The 21,613-nt window shown below is 39.3% G+C and overlaps 1 protein-coding gene across 1 annotated transcript; it reads right to left on the reverse strand.

The window, feature by feature from the left end:
- Positions 1–14,562: 14,562 nt before the first annotated feature.
- On the reverse strand, positions 14,563–16,459 carry LOC113337548 (uncharacterized protein K02A2.6-like). The gene is made up of 3 exons (XM_026583210.1): positions 15,792–16,459; positions 14,885–15,416; positions 14,563–14,718 (listed from the first exon to the last, which is right to left on the reverse strand). The coding sequence occupies exons 1-3, from the start codon at positions 16,457–16,459 to the stop codon at positions 14,563–14,565; spliced, it is 1,356 nt and encodes a 451-aa protein (XP_026438995.1).
- Between the last annotated feature and the right edge of the window lie 5,154 nt (positions 16,460–21,613).

Raw genomic sequence — 21,613 nt, forward strand, 5'->3', positions numbered from 1 at the left:
CTCATTAACAAAATTCTGGTGTTTGTGTTATTTCTTTTCCGCATTATATTTTGTTATATAATTGAAATATCACAGGTTGTGCGTTGTTCAATCAATTAGAATATCCAACCTTTTGGTTGTTGATTTAAATTGATTGACACTTGGATATTGGTCTTTGGTACAATCCAATTTATCTTTCTAGTATTTGATAAAGACTCGTGTATTTCTATTTGCTTGAGTATATATCAAATCAAGAGATTGAGATATAAACTCTTTGATATACTTTTTATCTAGATTGAGTCTGACTGTCTAGTTGATTTTCTAAAAAATATATTGCAGTTTGTCCATACAGATTGCTAAGCGAAATATTGGGTGTGGTTATTGTACCCTCACTTTTTCAAGTCCATAATCCCTGAACCAAAGTATGCGTACTTTGCTGCTCAGGATAACCGGAACTAAAGTCCGCATACCTGTACGCGTATGATAGACGCATTTATGTGTCTATTTTGTTCTCAATTCTCTGTAATGTTAGTACTCGATTTTGTGCTTATTGTGCTATTTTGTGTATTTGTAGGTATTTTTGGGAAATAAAGCTCGATGGACCAAAATGTGGTATTCTACTCGCAAAAAGAAATAAATGAAGTGGGCTAGGCCCAAGAAGAAACATGAAGAATTATTGGGTCAATCATTTGGTTATGGGAGTGTATTAAGCATGGAAGTGTGCTATATCATGTGTAGAAGTGTGGAGACCATGTGCAAGATACTAATAATTAAAGGATATTTGAAGATATGTGGTTTAACGAAGAAAATAAGAAAAATAAAGAAGGAAATCAAGATATTATTCTTTATGGTTGGAATTAATTAAAAATAATATATTTTCCAAATAAAGAATATTCTGACTGCAATATTTGACACGTGGCTCATTTTTATTGGAGGATTTTGCATTGTCCTGACACATGGCGTCACTCCATTAGCCGGAAAATAAAAAATGACATCACTTCATGTAGAAAATTATGGAAGGATTTCAGAATCCCCACTACAAAAGGAGTCGTATGGAATCATCTCAGGGGGTTCTTGTTGGGGGGAGAGATCGAGAAAAATAGTGAGTATTATTTCATATTTCTTGTAATCGAGCAATATTAGTGAGTGTGAATCAATAAATTTTGTATCCTTTTCACGTTGAATCAATAAATATGATCTTACCTATTTTTTTATAACATTCATTTACAACATGAGGAGCTAAACCTCATCAGTGGGATGGCGGAGGAAGCCAATTCTCAACACTATGGTAATTTTATTATATTCTTTTTAAGACTTTTGCCTTAATATAATTTGAACTATGATTTTAAATTAATTAGTTGTGATTTAGTTTGATGGGTTACGCTTAGCTTAGGTGTTTTGATAACTCATGCTTACCATTTACAATTAATGTTTTATAAAATCTACCTTGGCAAAGATTTAGAGTCAATATTATCATTTTTGGAGTTACAATTGTCTAAGAATTAATATTGAACCATAGTATATGAGTTTGGTGGAATCCCGATTCTCAGTAACCTCTCAATATTGTCATCATCCTTTGTTTTATTTGCTATATCAATTTTATATTTTAAGTCTAAAATCAACTTCACAAGTCCAAGAATCAAACCCTTTTCTTACCACTGTAAAAACTACATCAGTTTATGGCGCCGCCGACGCGGACTTGTCTTTAGGCTAGAGTTTTTAGATTTTTTTTTCTTTTTTAGGTTTTTATTTGTTCTTATTTACGTTTTTGGATTTTTGTCTTTTCCTTACAGAATTTGAAATTGGAGCAAAAGAATATTTTGCCAAAACCTTTGGTGAATACTTAAAGACTTGGAATAAAAGGCAAAGTGAAAGGAGCGAAAGAAGAAGATTTTTTTATTTAATAAAAAAAAGAGAGAAAAAAAAGAGAGAGACATTTTTATTTTTTTTAGATATTATTATTATTATTTTTTTTTTTAGGACTTTTCTTTTTCTTTTATTTTTCTAGTTTATGCCCGAGGTTATTAGAGAGCGGGCTTGGAAAAGAAACACTCTAGGTCGTTTGATTAGTGATAAACCTAGTAGTTCTTCTTGTGAAGGCGGGGAGATCGAAGACTCTTCTTTTGAGAACCACGTTTTTGGAAACTTCAGTTTTGAGAATCTGTCTGTTTGTGAAGAAAGTATCCCTAGTACTTCAGTTGTGCCATCAATGACAACTTTCAAATTTTACATGTTCCCAACTAGGACCAATCGAGCTTCGTGCATTAAATTGCCAGCCAATACGGCTAATTTCGAGATAAAACCTAGTATTCTTCAAATGTTCCCTATATTCTTAGGAAAATATGATGAGAACCCTTATTTCATATTAGGGACTTTGAGGAAATTTGTGGGACAGTTAGAATAAAAGACCTTACTGATGATGTTTTGAAACTTAAGATGTTCCCCTTTTCCTTGAGAGATAAAGCCAAGACCTGGCTGAAAAACCTACCATCTGAATCCATTGAAACATGGAAGGAACTTATTGCTGCTTTCTATATGAAATTCTACCCTAAGCATAAAACTGCAGTTGTTAGGCAGAAAATTAGTGCTAGTGTGCAACAAGAGGGAGAGTCTCTTTATAGGTTTTTAGAGAGATTCAATGATCTCTTATCCCAGTGTCCTCACCATGGATTTCATAAGATGAAACTTGTAGAAATTATTTATGAGGGTATAGACTATTCGACCAAAGCCATGGTCGAGTCTATGTGCGCTGGTGAGTTCACTAGTAAAAATGTTGATGATGCTTTTACCTTCTTAGGAGTTGTCGCTGAAGAATCCCAACAGTGGGAGTCTTGTGTTGAACCCCCTAAAAGACTCTTGGTCAATAGAAGTAGCACCAATGTGGTAGATACAAGCTTCGGGTCAGATGCTAAGTTTGCTGCTTTGTCTAGAAGGTTAGAAGCTTTGGAATTGAATCAGCCTAAACATAGGTGTCTTGTTGAAACTGATGATAGGATTAGAGACTCTCAAGTCTCTAGTTGTGGAGTAGAACCCAATAACTCGTTTTGGGAAGGTCATGTTAGTGAAGAGTAAGCCCATGTTGTCTATAACAATGCTAGGTTCGAGAACCGTCAGAAGTTTGACGCATACTCAGAGACCTACAACCCTGGTTGGAGAAACCATCCTAATTTTTCTTAGTCCAAGGGCCAAAATCAAGGTCATCCTAGTAATACTTAGCCTCCCCTAGGTTTTGGTTATACTCAAAACCCTTCAGGTCAAACCCAGTTTCAGAACACTTCTGAGAAAAATATCTCTACCTTAGAAGAAGCTCTTACTATGTTAGTAAAGAACCATGATATGTTATCAGCTAACCACCTTAGCTTTCAACAATAAACCATGCAGAACCATAAGGATAATTCCCAGACTCTTGCTAAATTAGAACTTCAAGTCGGCCAAATAGCTAAGCATTTAAGTGAGAGAGAAGAAGGTAAGTTTCCTAGTCAAACTCAAGCCAATCCTAGGGGGCTCCATCAAATATCTTTAGTTGGTGAGGAATCATCAAACCATGTGAACTCGATAAAAACCCCCAGGAGCGGTAAAACAGTAGACAATAAGGTAGCCATGCCTAGTGAACATACTGTAGTTCCACCCTCTACTTCCCAAGAGGAACCCATAACTGAGGAAACTGAAACAATTTCTAAGGAGTCCCAAGAAATTCCTGATAGGACTATATTTGTGCCTAGAGCCCCATATCCTCAGTTGTTAACCCCAACAAAGAAGGAGTCAACTTTCAACGAGATAATGGAAATATTTAAGCAGGTGAACATCAACATTCCTTTATTAGAAGCAATTGGGCAGAGCCTGCTTATGCCAAGTTACTTAAAGATCTGTGTACAAGAAAGCGTAAGTTTAATGTTCATAATAAAGCCTTTTTAGATGGTCAAGTAAGTTCAATTCTTCTAAACCAAACACCCCCTAAGTATAAGGACCCTGGATGCCCTACCATATCTTGTGCAATTGGTAACCACACCGTCGATAAGGCATTACTTGACTTAGGAGCTAGTGTTAACTTACTCCCGTATCATGTATACACCCGGCTAGGTCTTGGTAAGTTGAAACCGACCAAAATGACACTACAATTAGCTGATAAGTCTGTCAAAGTCCCTCGTGGTGTCATAGAGGATGTTCTGATTGAGGTTGATAAGTTTATTTATCCAGTGGATTTTATTGTTTTAGACACCCAGCCAGTTCAGGACCCAAGTGCTCAAATCCCGGTGATTTTAGGTCGCCCATTTTTAGCCACAGCTAACGCTGTCATCAACTGTAGAACCGGACTTATGAACATATCCTTTGGTAATATGACCACTGAACTAAATATATTTAATGTTACTAGACAACCTTCTGAGAATGATGAATTAGAAGAAGTAAATATGATTAGCACTTTAGTTCAGGATTTAGTTCAGGATAATTGGCATGATACTCTATTGGGAGATTCTTTAAATGAATTTGAAGAAACCATTCTCTTAAACCAGATGTGTGATCAATCTTTAGAAGAAGCCCTTGAGTATTTTAAAGACTCTACGGACCCTGAAATTCAGGCAATAGTTAGAGGTTTATCTGTGAGTAGTGAAAACCCTAAGTTTGGGGGTAGTGATGGTTCTTATGATTGTCACGTATCCCTAATTAGAGTCCCTAACTTGGGACTCGAGCTTTGTGCATCTGAGATATCACTTGAGTCTATTCAGACTCGGCAACCCGATCCACCTGATACTGTCCAGGAGGTAACTCGGGTATTAGAGAATCGTTTTTCGGATGAATCTATTTATCAAGATACACATAAGAAGCTCAATTATGCTACCTAGATAAACCCAGTTGTCTTGACAGAAACCTTAGACGAGGATGTGCTCAGTCTTTTCATTTTTCTGAACCAGTGTTGTTGTATCATATTTGTGTTAGCTCTATTTGGTCTTGTGGACCCACAATTGTTTCGACTATTGGTATACGACTTTGGGAGGTGGAAATCCTTTTTGAGGTATTTTATGTCTAGCTAGAGACTTTCAATTTAGCAGTTACTGGGAGGCATCCGCGCTCATGCAACACGGTAATATATTTCTTTAACTCTTTTGATTCAAGTGGTAACAGTTTCTCCTTGTTCATGTTTTTAATTTTATCTTTAGAACATTGAGGACAATGTTAGATTTAAGTTTGGGGGTATGGGAGAAACTTTTTAGTTGCAGTAAAAAAAATAAAAATAAATAAACTCCAGAGCCTAGAAATTTATGTTTATTAAGGATGACACTAACCAGTCTAAGTGGATGGAAGCATTTTGGTTGTAGGAGTTGAGGAACCAATCTGATTAGATGGAAACATCTAAAGAGTCTATTCATAAAAGCACAGATCTCAGGTGTTAGAATTAAAAAAAAAATGGTAGTTTCGCCATATCTCGTTGAATCCTAATCCTTTTGTTTATATTTTTAAGTGATTTGGTGGGGCACACGATTCAAGGTGTTACCTTTGCTAGGGTGAAATAGGGTGATTGAGATACCAAAAAAAAAAAAAAATTAAGACCAGACCATCAGACCAACAGGAATAAATTCAATAAAGTAGACCACTGATCTCCTTGTATATGCCAGTTCTGTTGATATTAGTCAGACCGGTATCTCAGTCCATTAGGATAGGTCCATCTTGGCAGAGGCCTTCAGACAGATATGGGAAACACCGTTCACTTTAAACCATCTTTTTCTTTATCCATCTTCTTAATCTTTCCATGTGATTGGTTGACTCCGGTTATGATGTCCAGAAACTATCTAAGTAGAGCTCTGTCACTTTATATGACTTTTAGTATGCTTGAGTGCAAACTCGTGTACAACAATTGGAATTTCGCATCAGGGTACTTCCTCCTGTAGTCAGTGATTGTATGCCAACCAAGGAGATTATTTAGTGCCTTCCAAGGTTCTGCGTAGATAGCTAGGGTCTGGAGTAATGGTTTTGTGGGTACACCTCTGGTAAACTCTCCCGAGATTAACTCGGTTTTATTTATTTTTTTTAGTTTTGCTCGATGACTAGAAAATAATAAGTTTGGGGGTATTTGATAGACACATTTATGTGTCTATTTTGTTCTCAATTCTCTGTAATGTTAGTACTCGATTTTTTGCTTATTGTGCTATTTTGTGTATTTGTAGGTATTTTTGGGAAATAAAGCTCGATGGACCAAAAAGTGGAATTCTACTCGCAAAAAGAAATAAATGAAGTGGGCTAGGCCCAAGAAGAAACATGAAGAATTATTGGGTCAATCATTTGGATATGGGAGTGTATTAAGCATGGAAGTGTGCCATATCATGTGTAGAAGTGTGGAGACCATGTGCAAGATACTAATAATTAAAGGATATTTGAAGATACGTGGTTTAATGAAGAAAATAAGAAAAATAAAAAAGGAAATCAAGATATTATTCTTTATGGTTGGAATTAATTAAAAATAATATATTTTCCAAATAAAGAATATTTGACATGTGGCTCATTTTTATTGGAGGATTTTGCATTGTCCTGACACATGGCGTCACTCCATTAGTCGGAAAATAGAAAATGACATCACTTCATGTAGAAAATTATGGAAGGATTTCAGAATCCCCACTATAAAAAAGAGTTGTATGGAATCATCTCAGGGGGTTCTTGGTGGGGGGGGGGGGGGGGGGGGGGGGGGGGTGGGGGGGTGGGGGGTGGGGGGTGGGGGGAGGAGATTGAGAAAAATAGTGAGAGTATTATTTCATATTTCTTGTAATCGAGCAATATTAGCGAGTGAGAATCAATAAATTTTGTATCCTTTTCACGTTGAATCAATAAATATGATGCTACCTATTTTTGTTATAACATTCATTTACAACATGAGGATCTAAACCTCATCACTGGGATGACGGATGAAGCCAATTCTCAACACTATGGTAATTTTATTATATTCTTTTTAAGACTTTTGCCTTAATATAATTTGAACTATGATTTTAAATTAATTAGTTGTGATTTAGTTTGATGGGTTACGCTTAGCTTAGGTGTTTTGATAACTCATGCTTATCATTTACAATTAATGTTTTATAAAATCTACCTTGGAAAATATTTAGAGTCAATATTATCATTTTTGGAGTTATAATTGTCTAAGAATTAATATTGAACCATAGTATATGAGTTTGGTGGAATCCTGATTCTTAGTAATCTCTCAATATTGTCATCATCCTTTGTTTTATTTGCTATATGAATTTTATATTTTAAGTCTAAAATCAACTTCACAAGGCCGAGAATCAAACCCTTTTCTTACCACTGTAAAAACTACATCAGCGTACTGTCGGAAGTTCACGTCCCGTGAATTTCTGCTGGAGTTCGTGAACTGAAAACAAACTTAATCCGAGTACTTAAGTATGCGTACCAGTATGCATACTTGAGTGGTTTATTTTCTAAAAACGGTTTATCCGTGAACTTAAACTTATATAAACTAAGGAATGCATATTTGCAAACCGTGGCTATAAATTTCATGAATCGAATCGAGTGAATCAAAATCGTTTTTGCTTCGATTGTGTCTTATATACTTCTATGAGATCTAAGCAATTGAACAATTCTCTAACTATTTCATTTGAGTCATTTGAACTAGTTGTGGTAAAGAAGAATATGGTTGATATGAAAGTGCTCACATGGATAACCATTTGGTTAACTACTGTTGAACAAACTAGGTGTACACGTTTAGGTACGATTACACAAATCTAAATGAACGTGCATTTCATTTGTGTATAACAAGCTATGTTCGATCTAACGGTTGAAAGATATTAGCTTGAATCTAATCAGTTTTTCATCTAACGGTGAATATTGAATGCTTTGTTACCATGGTAGCATTGATTGCAAACCCTGATTTGAAGGTTATATAAAGGAGAACTCTAGCAACTGGGAAACCTAATACCCACACCTCCTATGTGATACTAGATGTATAAGCTAGAGTCGATTCTCCTTTAACCTTAGGTTTATATCGATACCTTGTAGGTTAACGACTTGAAGACTTCATTGGGATTTTGAAGCCAGACCCAACTATTTTCTATGTAGTTGCGTGATCTGATCTTTTTGTTTCTATCGTATTTGAGTACAATCGTAATATTGGCTTGAGATTAATTTCTCCGATGGGCAAGATAGAAAAGTAGTCACAAACACCTTCGTCTCATCGTTTGTGATTCCAAAATATCTTGTTTCGCCATCATACGATTTAGATTATTCTCAGGTGATTGATAATTCTAGGTTGTTCTTCGGGAATATAAGTCCGGGTCATCAATTGGTTCATGTTCACCTCGATTTATCAAAACACGGAAAAAAACTCGTAGGTATTTCTGTGAGAGACAGATTTATCCATTCTTGTAGACTTTTCTGTGTGATATAGATTTGTTTATTAAAGTCTTCGACTTTGGGTCGTAGCAACTTTTAGTTGTGGGTGAGATCATCTAAGGGAATCAAGTGAGTAGTATCCTGCTGGGATCAGAGACGTAAGGAGCGTGTTAAAAGGTAAAATGTGGGAAGGAGGAACTAGCCCTGATCACAAAAAGTACTCCCAAGGAGAAGGTAGGTTTGTGGAAGTAATGGGAAATTAATTATGATCCCAAGAAATGTACCCTCTTTCCCTTTTATAATGACCCTCTTATGGATAAATGTCCACAAGCTTAATATATTACTAAATTTTCATTTCCCTTTCATTAAGTTAATACCAAACCCTACAGGGTTGTCTTCTTGGGCCAAAGCCCAACTTCCTTAACATGCTCTTGGGTGAACTGGACTTTCCCATCTTAATGGGTTAGGCCTAGTCCCCCAAGTCTACTAGTCCTAAAGGGGACCCTTAATAGGTTAAGGTTCACCTATTCCAGGATTGGTTATTTTCATGTATCAACATTAACCCCTTGAATGTTTGACCGGTCAGGGACCGTGTCAACAGTCACCTGTTGATGTTGCGGTTCCAATCGGTGGTTACAGACGGTTTTGGTTTATGACTCTTGAGCTGCCACAGTTATAATTGGATAGTGATGAACGGTTTAAGTTCATGGCTCTCGGAACGTGACAGTTACTAATCTGCTCAGTAACTGCTCTTTCTTTTATCCTCCTATAAATAGAGGAGACCTCTCCCCTGAATCTTCATCTTTTAACCGTCATATTTTCTCCCTCTTTATCTTTCTATTGCTTACTATGTCTAACGAATCACCTATCCACGACTGGCCTCCCAGGATCGTCGTATGTACTCGAAGAATTTAGGAATGATCCCCGTCTTAAGGATAAGATTTGACCACCCGCCGCGGATGATGGCACTGTTCTTTTCCCAGCTGATGATATTTGGGTTACACACATGCTTAACCCCCATCCGGGTCTGTAGAATGGCTCATCCTCCCTCAAGCAGAATCGTCTCTTGTACCTTCCTTCGAGGACTCACCCCGCCTGGCAGTTCATAGAGGAGATTATGTTTTCCCTCCGATCCACTTGCGCTCGTCTGTCGAATCTCATGCTTCTTGGGAGCCATGGATCGACTATATTCGCTCCAATCCGGGAAATTGAAGGGTCATCCGTTCCCTAGGTATAGAGGCAGCTTTAGAGGCCTCCAAGTTTAGGTACGCCCGGCGGGATCATGAGAGTATAAACCGCTTGTCTGCACGCTAGGGGATCGATCCTCATACGTTTATATTTTCTTGGGGAGAAGCGACCCCCATCCTAGAGGATGTGGTGGTGCTCACTGGTTTTCCCGTTCATGGTGATGTCGTTTATGACAGTTGTTGCCTTCACAAATCCCTAAAGAAGGATGACAGAGGTCTTCGTGATTGCTTTCTTAAAGCCAAGGCGAATTGTATAACCTTTCAATTGTCTGAGGAGCTTAAGACTGAAACTGCGGATGAGGCAGGTGCTCCCCTGGACAAAGGGAAGGGTAAAGCTGTCGCGTCGGCTTCTCAAGGTTCCCCTGCGGGCATCTCATCTTCTTCAAAACTTATGGCGTCCGCAATAAAAGCCGCCTGACCAAATCCTTCTGCCATTTATGAGGTTGATGATGTGAAAGAGGTAAAAAACGACCAAAAGCCAAGATCCTGGAAACGTCGAGCTTCTTTCTCGTGTTGGATCAAATACTGGGCTCCTTTGCAGTCTGGCCCTGGTAAGGGTTCTCCTCCCCGAGAAGGAGAAACAGATAGAGCGGAGTTGGATGTTTTTCTCCTCTTCTGGCTATGTCATGACGTTTTCGAATACAGTCCCGGGGATACCATCAAGAATTAATTGATCCCTATGGCCGTGTTGATGTTCCGCGGCGTGTCTTTTCCGCTTGCTCCTATGTTCCTGGGTGGTTTGTATCATCATTTAGATTTGCTGGCGAGTGATATTCTTCGCGTGGACGGATCCCATGAGGTTGAAAGTTTCCTTCCTGCCGTCTTTATTCAAGCATGGTCTTGGCAGCGCTTTCCCAGGTACAGGCCTCCTCAGCTGAATCTTCTTGCTCTCTCTCGGCAAGAGGAGGTCATTCAAGAGGATGGCTCCAGACGTCTAGTGACGAAACCCGAGTCTCATCCCTAGATGGCCCTTTATCACAATAAAGGTCATCTTCCAAAGGAAAAGCTCAAGGACTTCATGGATAAGGGCGCGGATTTCAATCTCATTACTTATCAGGATGGTCGCACTGGTTTTCTTCACTATACTTTTGCTAGCCGATCAGGAAGAAGGATGTCTTCAGCGGAGATACCTTCAGCCGAGGAGTTTGACATGATTGTTTCTATTTTACCCGAGCGTCTTCCTGGCTTTCATGGTGGGAAGTTTTCTTCTGAGGTGTACAACACCATCCGTGTGGCACGACAGCTGGGGTTTGATCAAGGGGTTCCTTATGACCCTCCTCTACCTTCTTCGACGGAAGAGGAAAAGGATGTCCGAAAGAGTTTCGATCGCTTTTTTTTCAAAAGCAGTCTTCGGATGAGCGACCGCACATGCTTCTTTGAAATCTGTCATCCTCAGCTCCGTCGGCACGTTGGCGTCACCAATGAATGACTTGGCTATCGAAATAATGTTAATCGGAGTGTGTTAAATCTACTCATCAAGGAGACGTATGCTCCTCGAGATTTATCCAAGGACGATCTCAAGGAAATGCAAGCATCAGGTCCCGTGAAGTTAAATGCCGAGGCTACCAAAAAGTATAAGCTTTCTTCTAGTAACAAGGGTCGTCCTCTTCGCCCGCTAGTTACCAGTTGGGATCCTCTTCCAGGTGCCGAGTCTAGTTGTGCAGCGTGCACTGGATGATACTATAGCTGCTCGGAACAAAGCTGAGCGGTTGTTTCAAGAAGTGCTAATTATGACGACTGATATTGAACATGCGATAGCCGATTGCCGTGCTTTTATTACTCAAAAAGCGGGTCCAAATCTCCTTGGGTGCGTTTTAACTTTGTATGACGTATCTGCTCTTATTCGTCCTGCTGATACGAAGGCGGAATAACATGTTTACTAATATTGAAGGATGATATCGGGATGCTACAGACTCATCGAATGATTGCCCTGGACAAGGATCGCAAGGCTTATGAAGAGCATAAGGAGACGCTATATATGGCTAAGAAGGCATGTACTTCCAGTGAGATTATGCACAAAGTTCATCAAGTGTTGGAAGAAGTGCGTAGTGCTTACACCAATTCTACTACTCAGTATGGTGAGGCACAACTGATGATGCAAGATTTAGACGAGGATATTTCCTACTGTCGCTCGCTTATAACTGAGCGTTCTTAGATAGATCACCATTTTTTTTTATTATTATTTTTTTAGGAGTTCGTAAAATAACTGTCTTGGGTGTTGTGTTATTTTAATTATATATATAAGAGTTTGTTTTGTTAATCACAGTAAATATTCCTTGTGTCTTCTTCTCTCTTTCTCTTTTTTTGTTTTTTTTGTTTTGGGTTTATGACTAATCGTGTGAGATTAGTTCTAGAAATGGGATATCTGAATCGCCTTTTCCATGTGATGTGCCTTGCTCGGGATACTTTTGAGATTAAGAACTCGAATTGGCATGAACGATTATTTGCTACGGATCATCTGGTGATGAGGATTCAGAGTGAAGGAGGTCTTCCTAACTTAACTCTTCTGGAGTATCGTGGTTATTCCCGTGAGCAACGTCTGACTACCCATTTTCAATGCGTTGAGGCGGACCATAGTATTAGGTCCATTGAAATGGCTCTTGCTGAAGTTCGCTTGGCAATTAATATGTTACCCTGATTTTTTTTTATTTTTTTAGGGTAAGTAGGAGTTGTGGTAATAATTATGGGGTAATAAATGCCTTGATGTGCGTATTTCCTATAAATAGACTATATGTACTAGTGTGACGTTTTCATTTCTGTTTGTTGTTTATACGAGCGTTCTCTGTTATGAAGAATCGTCTACACGGTTATGTATTATCTTTGGCCTTTGTGCCAACGTTGGTATCCCCATATAGGAAAGGGTCTGAGTTAGACCGCTTGCGACTCGTGAAGGCGAAGATAGAATTTCTTAGGGAGATAAGGCTAGCGAGTCGTACTAAAGCGCGCGCACAATTTGACAAGCATTACAAAGTGTTCTTAACAGCTCGGAGAACTCAAGTGTCCGGACCGGTCCCCTTCAGGGTTCAACATGCACTGGATGATGCCATCTCCGCTCGTCATGTAGGCGATCGGTTATTGCAAGAAATAAATCTCATGATGACGTATATGGATCAGGTCATTGTGGATTATGATATGTCCTCTTCTCATCTGCAAAGCCGTCGTATGCATGGTTATGCCTTGTCTTTGTGCGCTGGTGCATCCTTTAGATAAACAGGTGGAGTTGGCATGGTTGCTAGTCCTGAAGAGTGAATTGAAAGCTTTGCGAACTCAGAGGTTGGTTGTGCAAGAAAGTACACGCAAAGCATTCGAGGAGCAGGATGACACCTCCAACATGGCTCGCCAGAATAATACATCTGAGAGGATTATGTATGAGGTAGATCAAGTGCTAGGGGATTTGCGGGCTGCTTTAACTGTGGTTGCTATTCAATGTGAAGAAGTGCTTGTGATGATGAAAGATGTAGAACAAGAGATAACACGTTCTCGCATGCTCATAACTGAATCAACTTAAAATTTCTCCCTTTTTTTTTAGGATTTGCTATATAGCCTAAGTATTCCAAACAAAAGTTTTCCTCCCGTTTTGTTTTAGTTCTAATGGAAGAATCAGTCAGTGCTTTATGTTTGTCCCTTAGGAAACAAAAAATTAAATTGTTGCAAGCTATTGTTGCTGGTAATGCCCGACTCGTTCGTGAGTGTGAGCAATTGTTTGGGGTTAGCCAAATGCAGTATTTTCATGCTAGTCGGATCAACTTTTCAATAGAAAACGTGATGGCTGCAGATGAGGCTTTTGAGGCATTTGCTAACGCTCGTGACCGGATGGAGTCCAAAGAAGGTGATTTGGTTGTTGCCCGTGGCCGGTTGAGGAGCGCGAACTCGGTTCTGTCTTCATTTTTTTAACTTAGTGAATTCTGCCACAGAGTATATTGTTTTACCTGTTTTGTATGTCGCGTAGGATGTTTATGAATATACTATTCGTGCTATTTTCCGCGTATCGTATGCACGCATAATTTCCTTTTGGAATATTCCCTCTATAAAATGTTTTTATTACTTGGACTAGCCGGTATCTACACTTATAGCGTTCTTCATTGATCATGTACGGAGACTATCATTCTCCGGAGCTACTGATATGCTTCGTTAAGTTTTTATTACTTGGACTAGTCGGTATCTATACTTGTAGCGTTCTTCATTGATCATGTACGAAGACTATCATTCTCCGGAGCTATTGATATGCTTCGTTGAGCTGACTATAGAATGTAGTCCTTTCTGGGACTACTAGTGCACTTCATTAAGACATGCACGGAGCCTAGTCCTTTCTGGGATTATTGGTGCACTTCATCTAAGCCATGCACGGAGCCTAGTCCTTTCTGGGACTATTGGTGCACTTCATCTAAGTCATGAACAGAGTGTAGCCCTTTCTTGGACTATTGGTGCACTTCATTTAAGCCATGCACGAAGCCTAGCCCTTTCTTGGACTATTGGTGCACTTCCTCTGAGCCATGCACGGAGCCTACTCCTTTCTTGGACTATTGGTGCGCTTCATTAAGCCATGCACGGATCCTACTCCTTTCTTGGACTATTGGTTCGCTTCATTAATCCACGCATGGATCCTAGCCCTTTCTTGGACTATTGGTGCACTTCCTCTAATCCATGGACGAAGCCTAGTCCTTTCTTGGACTATTGGTGCGCTTCATTAAGCCACGCACGGAACCTAGTCATTAAGCCACGCACGGAGCCTCGCCCTTTCTTAGACTATTGGTGCGCTTCATTAAGCCACACACGGAGCCTAGCCCTTTCTTGGACTATTGGTGCGCTTCATTAAGCCACGCACGGATCCTAGCCCTTTCTTGGACTATTGGTGCACTTCATCTAAGCCATGCACGGAGCCTATCCCTTTCTTGGACTATTGGAGCATCATATTGGGTCGTACGCGAGAATTTAAAGTGACTCAAAGTATAGTGTAAGATAATTGTTTTATTATTTCTCAGCCATCCGGCATACATTAAGTTACTTAAGTGTAATAAATTTTAAGCCATTTACCATTGATAGGAGTATTGATGCGTGAGCTATTCATCCGCTTCAAATTGTAATACCCGCTTTCCGCTGCTTCGCTAATCATATAAGGACCTTGCCAATTTGCAGCAAATTTTCCTGCCTTTTCATCACGCTGGAAATGTGGCGTGATTTTCATCACTACGTCATTTACACCTGAAAATTCGTTCTTTCACTTTCTGGTTATAATACCTTGTCGTCTGTTGCCTATACTTATCCGCGAAACATTCAGACTTGGCTCGTCGTTCTTCTAAGGTATCCAAATGAGCGAACCGACTGACCTCATCCGGGATAGTGAGGCTGGACACAGCCACGCGTGCGAAAGGTATTGCAATTTCTGCTCGCAGTGTTGCATATTCTCCATACACCAGAGAGTAAGGGGAGGCACCAGTTGAACTTCTCTTGGAAATGCGGTATGCCCAGAGCGCAAGAGGTAGTTGCTCATGCCAGCTCCTATGATGATCATGTACCATGCGGCTTAGTATTCTTAACAGTGTTTTGTTGGTTGCCTCTGCTTGTCCGTTCCCCTGAGGGTAATAGACAGTCGAGGTGTGGAACTTGATGCCATACTGGTCCAACAAATCTATGACAGTTTGATTAACGAAAGAGGTACCATTATCCGAGCGTATAATCATAGGTGCACCGAATCGACCTATGATGTGTTCTTTGATGAACGCAGCATTCCCGGTGCCTGAGTAGTCCCGGAGAGGAATAACTTCAACCCATTTAGAAGAATATTCAGTCGCAGTGATGATGTACTTGTGATGCCCGGATGAAGTTGGTTTTATTGGCCCAATAATATCAAGTCCCCATCTATGAAAAGTTCAAGGGGTGACGACACTATGCAACAAGGTATGTGGGGCGTGGATTAATGATCCTTGGCTTTGACATTGCTGGCACTTCTTCACATGTTCGGTTGTACCAAACTCCATCGTGGGCCAGTAATACCCCCCTTCGTGCAACTGTAAGAAGAGTTTTCTCATACCTTGGTGCTCGGCATCGTGAGTCGTAGCCATAACTATCTCCGCCTCCTCTTGCGACAGACAATGTAGTATCTTATCCTCGAAACTCTTCCTATAGAGGATGCCTTCACTCATGAAGAATAGTCCGGATTTCCTTTGAATTTTTAACGTTTTTTGTCTATTTGGAGGTAGACGCTCGTGTTAGATGAAGCCTATGTAAGGTTGCCTCCAGTCCTCTATCTCCACACTACATATTTCCGTCTGTTGTGAGGGCGCTTGACAATCGTCACATTTATCTTGGACTACTGCTGCTTGGACTTCCATGTTTGGCCAGTATACGCCCATCCTCTGCAGCCAACGATACAACGGGATTCCTTCAGTTTGTCCACATGACTCTTCATGGACGCGATTCAGTATTTCCTGCGCTTCTAGCTTCCCTACACATCGTGATAGAGCACCTCCGGATTTTCGAAAGTATAACGCTCCTCGGACTACAAAAAATTGTTTCAACACTTTAACGGGAAGTAATTGATCGTCCGCCTCTCTAGTCAGATCCTCGATGTATGTTGTTCTCCAATCATCCTTTAATTCGAATGATGCGTCTTCTTTTCGTGTGCTGGGTAATGCGCTTCTCTTTACCACCATGGTGCCTTCGTCGGCTTCGTTTAATTGTATCTTGGCCGCTAAGGTAGCCAACGCGTCTGCATGCTTATTAATGGATTTTATAGTATGCTCAATGACGGTGCTTCCTCTTCTCGCTATTAATTCCTGGGCTTCCGCTCGGTATGGTTCCAAATGCGCCTCTTTTACCTGGAAATCACCCGATATTTTGTTTGTGACTAGCTTCGAGTCTTCCTTGACGTCGATTGCTCCTAAATTAAGTTCCTCGGCCATTCTTAATCCGAGAATCAATGCTTCATACTCTGCCACATTATTGCTACATTCAAAGTCTAGCTTGAAAGCGAATGATAACAATTCTCTCTTGGGTGTCTCAAATACTATCCCTGCTCCTCCGTAAGAGCCGTATGACGACGGAGAAGTATTTCATCAGTTATTTCCGTCATATCCATACCTGGAATTACATAGTGGATGACAGCTAATCTGTCCTTTATTTTCGGATATGACTTGCGACATTCTCGCATCCTTACAAATGTTAATCTCTCAAACTCTCTAATTTTCGGAGGACCATCACATTTTTCTCATGATTTAGCTGACGTCGTTTATTATTTCGTTTCTGAAGTTATTCTGCGACATTGTTGTGTTGTGTTGTTAATAATTCCGCTGAGGTATTGTTGCTGTGAGATTCTGATCCTACATCTTGCCTCTTCTCATATCTTCTCTGCGAAGTAGAGAATGATGTGAGAAATGCCGCAGCTGTTCATCTCTTCATATTCTGCATTTATCACACGTATTCTTTCTTCCATCTATTTCTTGACACGTCTTTCAACCGCTCACGTCTTTTCACATTAATGGTGTTTATTTCTTCGAGTAAAAAAAATCATTTTTATATATTCTTCTTACTCTTCTTTCCATTTCCTTTTTACTTTCTCTTCTCTTTTTATTCTCTCATCTCTGCAACTCTATTGTTCTTGTGTAAGTTCTGCTACTGTAATTCTCCCCTCTTCAATCTTCTTACTTTTTATCCATTCCCATACTCTATATTCAGATATGCCTCCAAGTGGCTACAAACATGAGAAAAAATTAAAAGACGTCCAAAAAGATCTTGCTGAGAAAGGTTTCACAATTTCTACCATTCCTGGTGAAAGTGCCAAGTCAATTCTTTCTATCAAACTTTTCTCTGATCAACATTGTGATGATCAATCTATCATAGTTTCGCTAGGTCAAATTCTCGCAGGTCTCCCCATTCCTCTTTATGACCCAAATATTCCTCTGTTCTATGAAATTCTCGCTCACTCGGGATTTTCGCGAGCTATCTTCCAATTAAGTGGGGATTGCATCCGTCTGATGCTGGAGTTCGCTAACCGTGGTGCTAGTAAAGGATCTCTTTATTCCAAAGAGCTTAGGGATCCTAAATTCGTAGATCTAGAGATAGTCGCTGAGAAATATACATTAGCGAATTTCTTCGAAAACTATGAATTAATATCCATGAAGAAAGATAATACTCTCTGGGGTATTCGCTTGAAAAGGAAAGATCATATTGATGAAGATAAAATACTCATGCAAGACATTGATTGGCACTCTGGTAAGAACACAACTCCTCGCCAATCCAAAGATGATAAATGATGTGTTTTTCCCTTGATGCTGAAATGACCTTACATTGTTGGGTCAAATGTTCTTCCTAAGAATCTCGCTTCTTATCAACCTTGGGTATTTTGTTGGCCCGAGAAGGAGAAAGAGGTATGTCTCTTCCAGTTTCACCCACTTTATATTTCTTTATTTGTCTTTATTCTTTTGTTCGCTGATTCTTTCAACATTCTACAGATCCAAAAACTGAAAGATAGTTATCACATGACTGGGAAGGCTAGTACCTTGTTAGATATTCGCTCATACACAGATGAGGTAAGAAATATTCTCTTATGATTTTAAATAGTATACTGTTGCCTCTATTTCTTATTTATATCTGTGTGAGAAGATTAATGCTGAAATAGAAGAGCCTGCCAATGTTGCGAAGACTGGTGATAAAGGCAAAGGTGCTCTTGGGAAAAACCAACTGCTCCTCCTTCAAAGAAGAGAAAAATACGTTCTTCCTCTCCTTCAAATATTCCTTCTCATGAAAACTCCGAGAGTGATGAGGATGATGAGGATAATGATGACCTTGCTGCAAATGAAGATTCTCCATCTGAATCTTCTATGGCTAAGCTCTCTGGCCTATTTTCTGATTCTTGGCAAGGAATAGGAGATAATCAATTCGTTAATACCTGCAAAGCTCTCGCCACGATTTGCGATGTTCCTTTACAGGATGGTGATAATTCTCTTCGCGGAGTTTCTAGATCGGTTACTCCCAACTTCCTGCATTCTCTTAATAGTCTGGTATGCTTTCGTCTTTTTACTTCTTCATTACTGTAACTCAAAATCTCTTTCTATTTTAATACTTTTTACATTTCTCGCAGGCTGGAAAAGCTTCTTTCGCTGTTGCCTCAGATCTGGAAAGGAGACGCGAAATTCTTGAAAAGAAGAATCTTCAATTTCGTGCAAAGAATGAGGAACTGGAAATTGAAGTCAAAGGTCTTCGCGAGAAGAACAAACAACTAGAAATTGATTCTTCTTCGTACAAGAATAAAATCTCTAGTCTTCAGCAAGCTAATAATCAACTCTATGGTATGTTATTTTTCTCCTTTCCATTCATTCATTCATCCTGTTGTTTAATCTTATTTGATTGATCATTTTTGCAGACATTTATGGTCTTTCTGATGAAGCTACCATTCTTTGTTCATTTCCTAATGCCTTGGATAATGATACCCTTCTTGAGCGTCTTAATAAATCTTTAAATAGTTTCTCAAATGATAAAATTTCATCTCTTTTTCTGAATGAACTGAGATCCAAATTTCGCCTCTTAGAGATTGACCATAGATCCAATTTAGGTTTAGCCAACCGATTTAAGCGTTTCTTTCTTAATTCTAAAGAGAAAATCAATGAGCTAAGAACCAAAATTAGCGGTCTCATAGATGATAAGGATCGCATCTCTGATCAAGTTGCTAAGGCTTTGGAGAAATTCCAAGAGACCCTTCTTGAAGTTCAACTTGAACGAGATGAAACTAACCGCAAGAATACCGAGCTCTGCGAAAGAGAAAACCAAATTCGTTCTCTCTCCTTATAAATAATGAGGAAGAATTCGCTTGGGCTGCGAAAATCTTAGACGATGCCAGAAAAGATTTAGGTGTAAATGTTAGTCTCCAAGTTGAGCATACAGCCTTGATTAGAGATATGATTTCTGACAGAGAAGGTTATTAACTGTTCTTCTTCACTAATCTTTTGTTTCTTATGAATTTTCATCAAGTTATTAATTGATTGCCTTTTGCTCACAGATTCTGAAAGTAGATATCGTGAAAGAATTGAGGAACTTGAAGCTGAAAAAAAGGAACTCGCAAAGAATTTTTCTTCTCGCAACGATAAGAATTCTATATTAAAGAATCAAATCAAGATCACTGTTGCAAACTTTAAGAACGATGCTCTGCATTTTCGCAATCAAACTATTCAAATGGTTTGTGATGACCATAGTATTCCTCACTCTGATTATCCTTGTCTCTTGGAGGAGATCCCAAAGAACATTCCTAGTCTGACCATTTATGATAGCGAAGCTGATGATGAAGAATCTGATGGTGATGAAGGTTCTGATGGAGATAAAAGTTCTGATGCAGACGAAGAAGGGAACAAGTCTGATGAATATGATGAAGGATCAACTAAGAAGTAGTCTTTGTTTCTTTCTTTAATCTTCTGTAATACTTGTACATTTATTCCTTCTTTCTGTATATTTGCGAATTCTTTTGGTTCTCCATATTCCTTAATATATGAGTTTCTTTCATTTTGACTTGCATTCATTAAAACAATTCTTCCTTGCAATATGGTTAATCAACATAATAATTAATTTTTTAATTTTTGCGTAAATCTATCATGTGCAGACAAATAACATTTTCTAATTTCATTCATTCCCATACTTGCCTCTGTATTTGTATCCAAATGAGAGATTTTGCAGATTTTTCTTATTTTGTGCCTCAACTTCGCAGTTGTTTATGTATAATTTCGCAATCATATGCAAAGTAAATTTTGATTCTTTTTCAAAATCTCATCCCTGTGTGGTCTTATTTTGCCTTCCTAGTTAAAGGTCTTATTATGCCACCTCTTGTCATTGCGACAAAATCGCAGGACGTCCTTGCACTTTCATGCAAAAACCCATTAATCTTTCCTTAACTTTTTCTTTTGTATTATGGCCTCCTCAGGAATGTTGCGACAATATGACAGGCCTAAATATTCTTGCGAAAATAAAGCCCCATTACATTGCCGTCTTGAGACGAAATCGCAGGACGTCTTCGCACTTTCATGCGAAAACCCATTGATCTTGTCTTATCTTTTTCTTTAGTATTATTGCCTCTTAAGGATTGTTTCACAAATATGACAAATCTTAATACCATTGCGAGTAAAAAGCCTCATGACATTTGCGTCTTAAGACACTTATCATCTGCCTAATGGAGGGTGTCGCCCTTATCTCCCCCTGGTTTCCCCTTCAAGGAGGCGTACTTCTACCATACAAGGTTAGCTCCTCCCATCCAGTCTTAACAACAACCAATTGTTTTCGCAGCCTCTTATCCCTTTTACCTATAGGGTTTATAGTTACGAGACTGCACCCTAAGTGGGCCGAGTGCAGTATAAGCCGAGACTTGTCAAGAATGGCAAGGTACGCTTCAGACGCCCCTGGCACTCTTGACTCAACCGTGTACCTCGGCGCCTTGATCAGATTTTGTACTCCTTGGGAGAGTCCTTATTACCTTAGTCTCCCAACCTAAGTCATATGCTTAAGCTGAGAATCCAAGGTGCCTCTCCCGGATGGGCTTTATTGACCCCAAATCTCCATGACTCAGGTTCCGGTGGCGGTGTAGCCTTTCCCTAAGCCATGCAACAGGTACCCCCTTATATGACGTACTTTAGGTCTTACATTTGCCTCTTGCGAAATTGTGTTCGCGAACTAGGGTGTACGCCATACAGGTTCGCCCCTTTCTCTTTTGTCATTGTTCTCTGGTTGTCTTTTATAGAATTCATTATCTCTGGGAGATTCTCGCACATCATCATATCGTATTTGCAGTTCGCAATCTCAATTTTGTCATTCAATAAAATGTATTTTTGAGAATTTTATTTATTGCGAGAGTGTCGCAACAAATCAATCATTCATACATTACCTTTGCCATCCTCTGCTTCTTTGTTATTTTCTGCTACTGCTTCCTTGGTAGTGGTATGTTCACTATTTTTTATTCTGAGCTAGCATTAGTTTCGCAACATCTCTTCTCCTTTTCTTTCGATTGCATCCACCATCAACCTCTCACTTCTTTGTGTCTCTTTGATTTTGTGTCGCCAATTTTCCTTCTTGTTTGCTCT

This window comes from Papaver somniferum, unplaced genomic scaffold, assembly GCF_003573695.1.
Source record: "Papaver somniferum cultivar HN1 unplaced genomic scaffold, ASM357369v1 unplaced-scaffold_160, whole genome shotgun sequence".
Classification (NCBI taxonomy): Eukaryota; Viridiplantae; Streptophyta; class Magnoliopsida; order Ranunculales; family Papaveraceae; genus Papaver; species Papaver somniferum.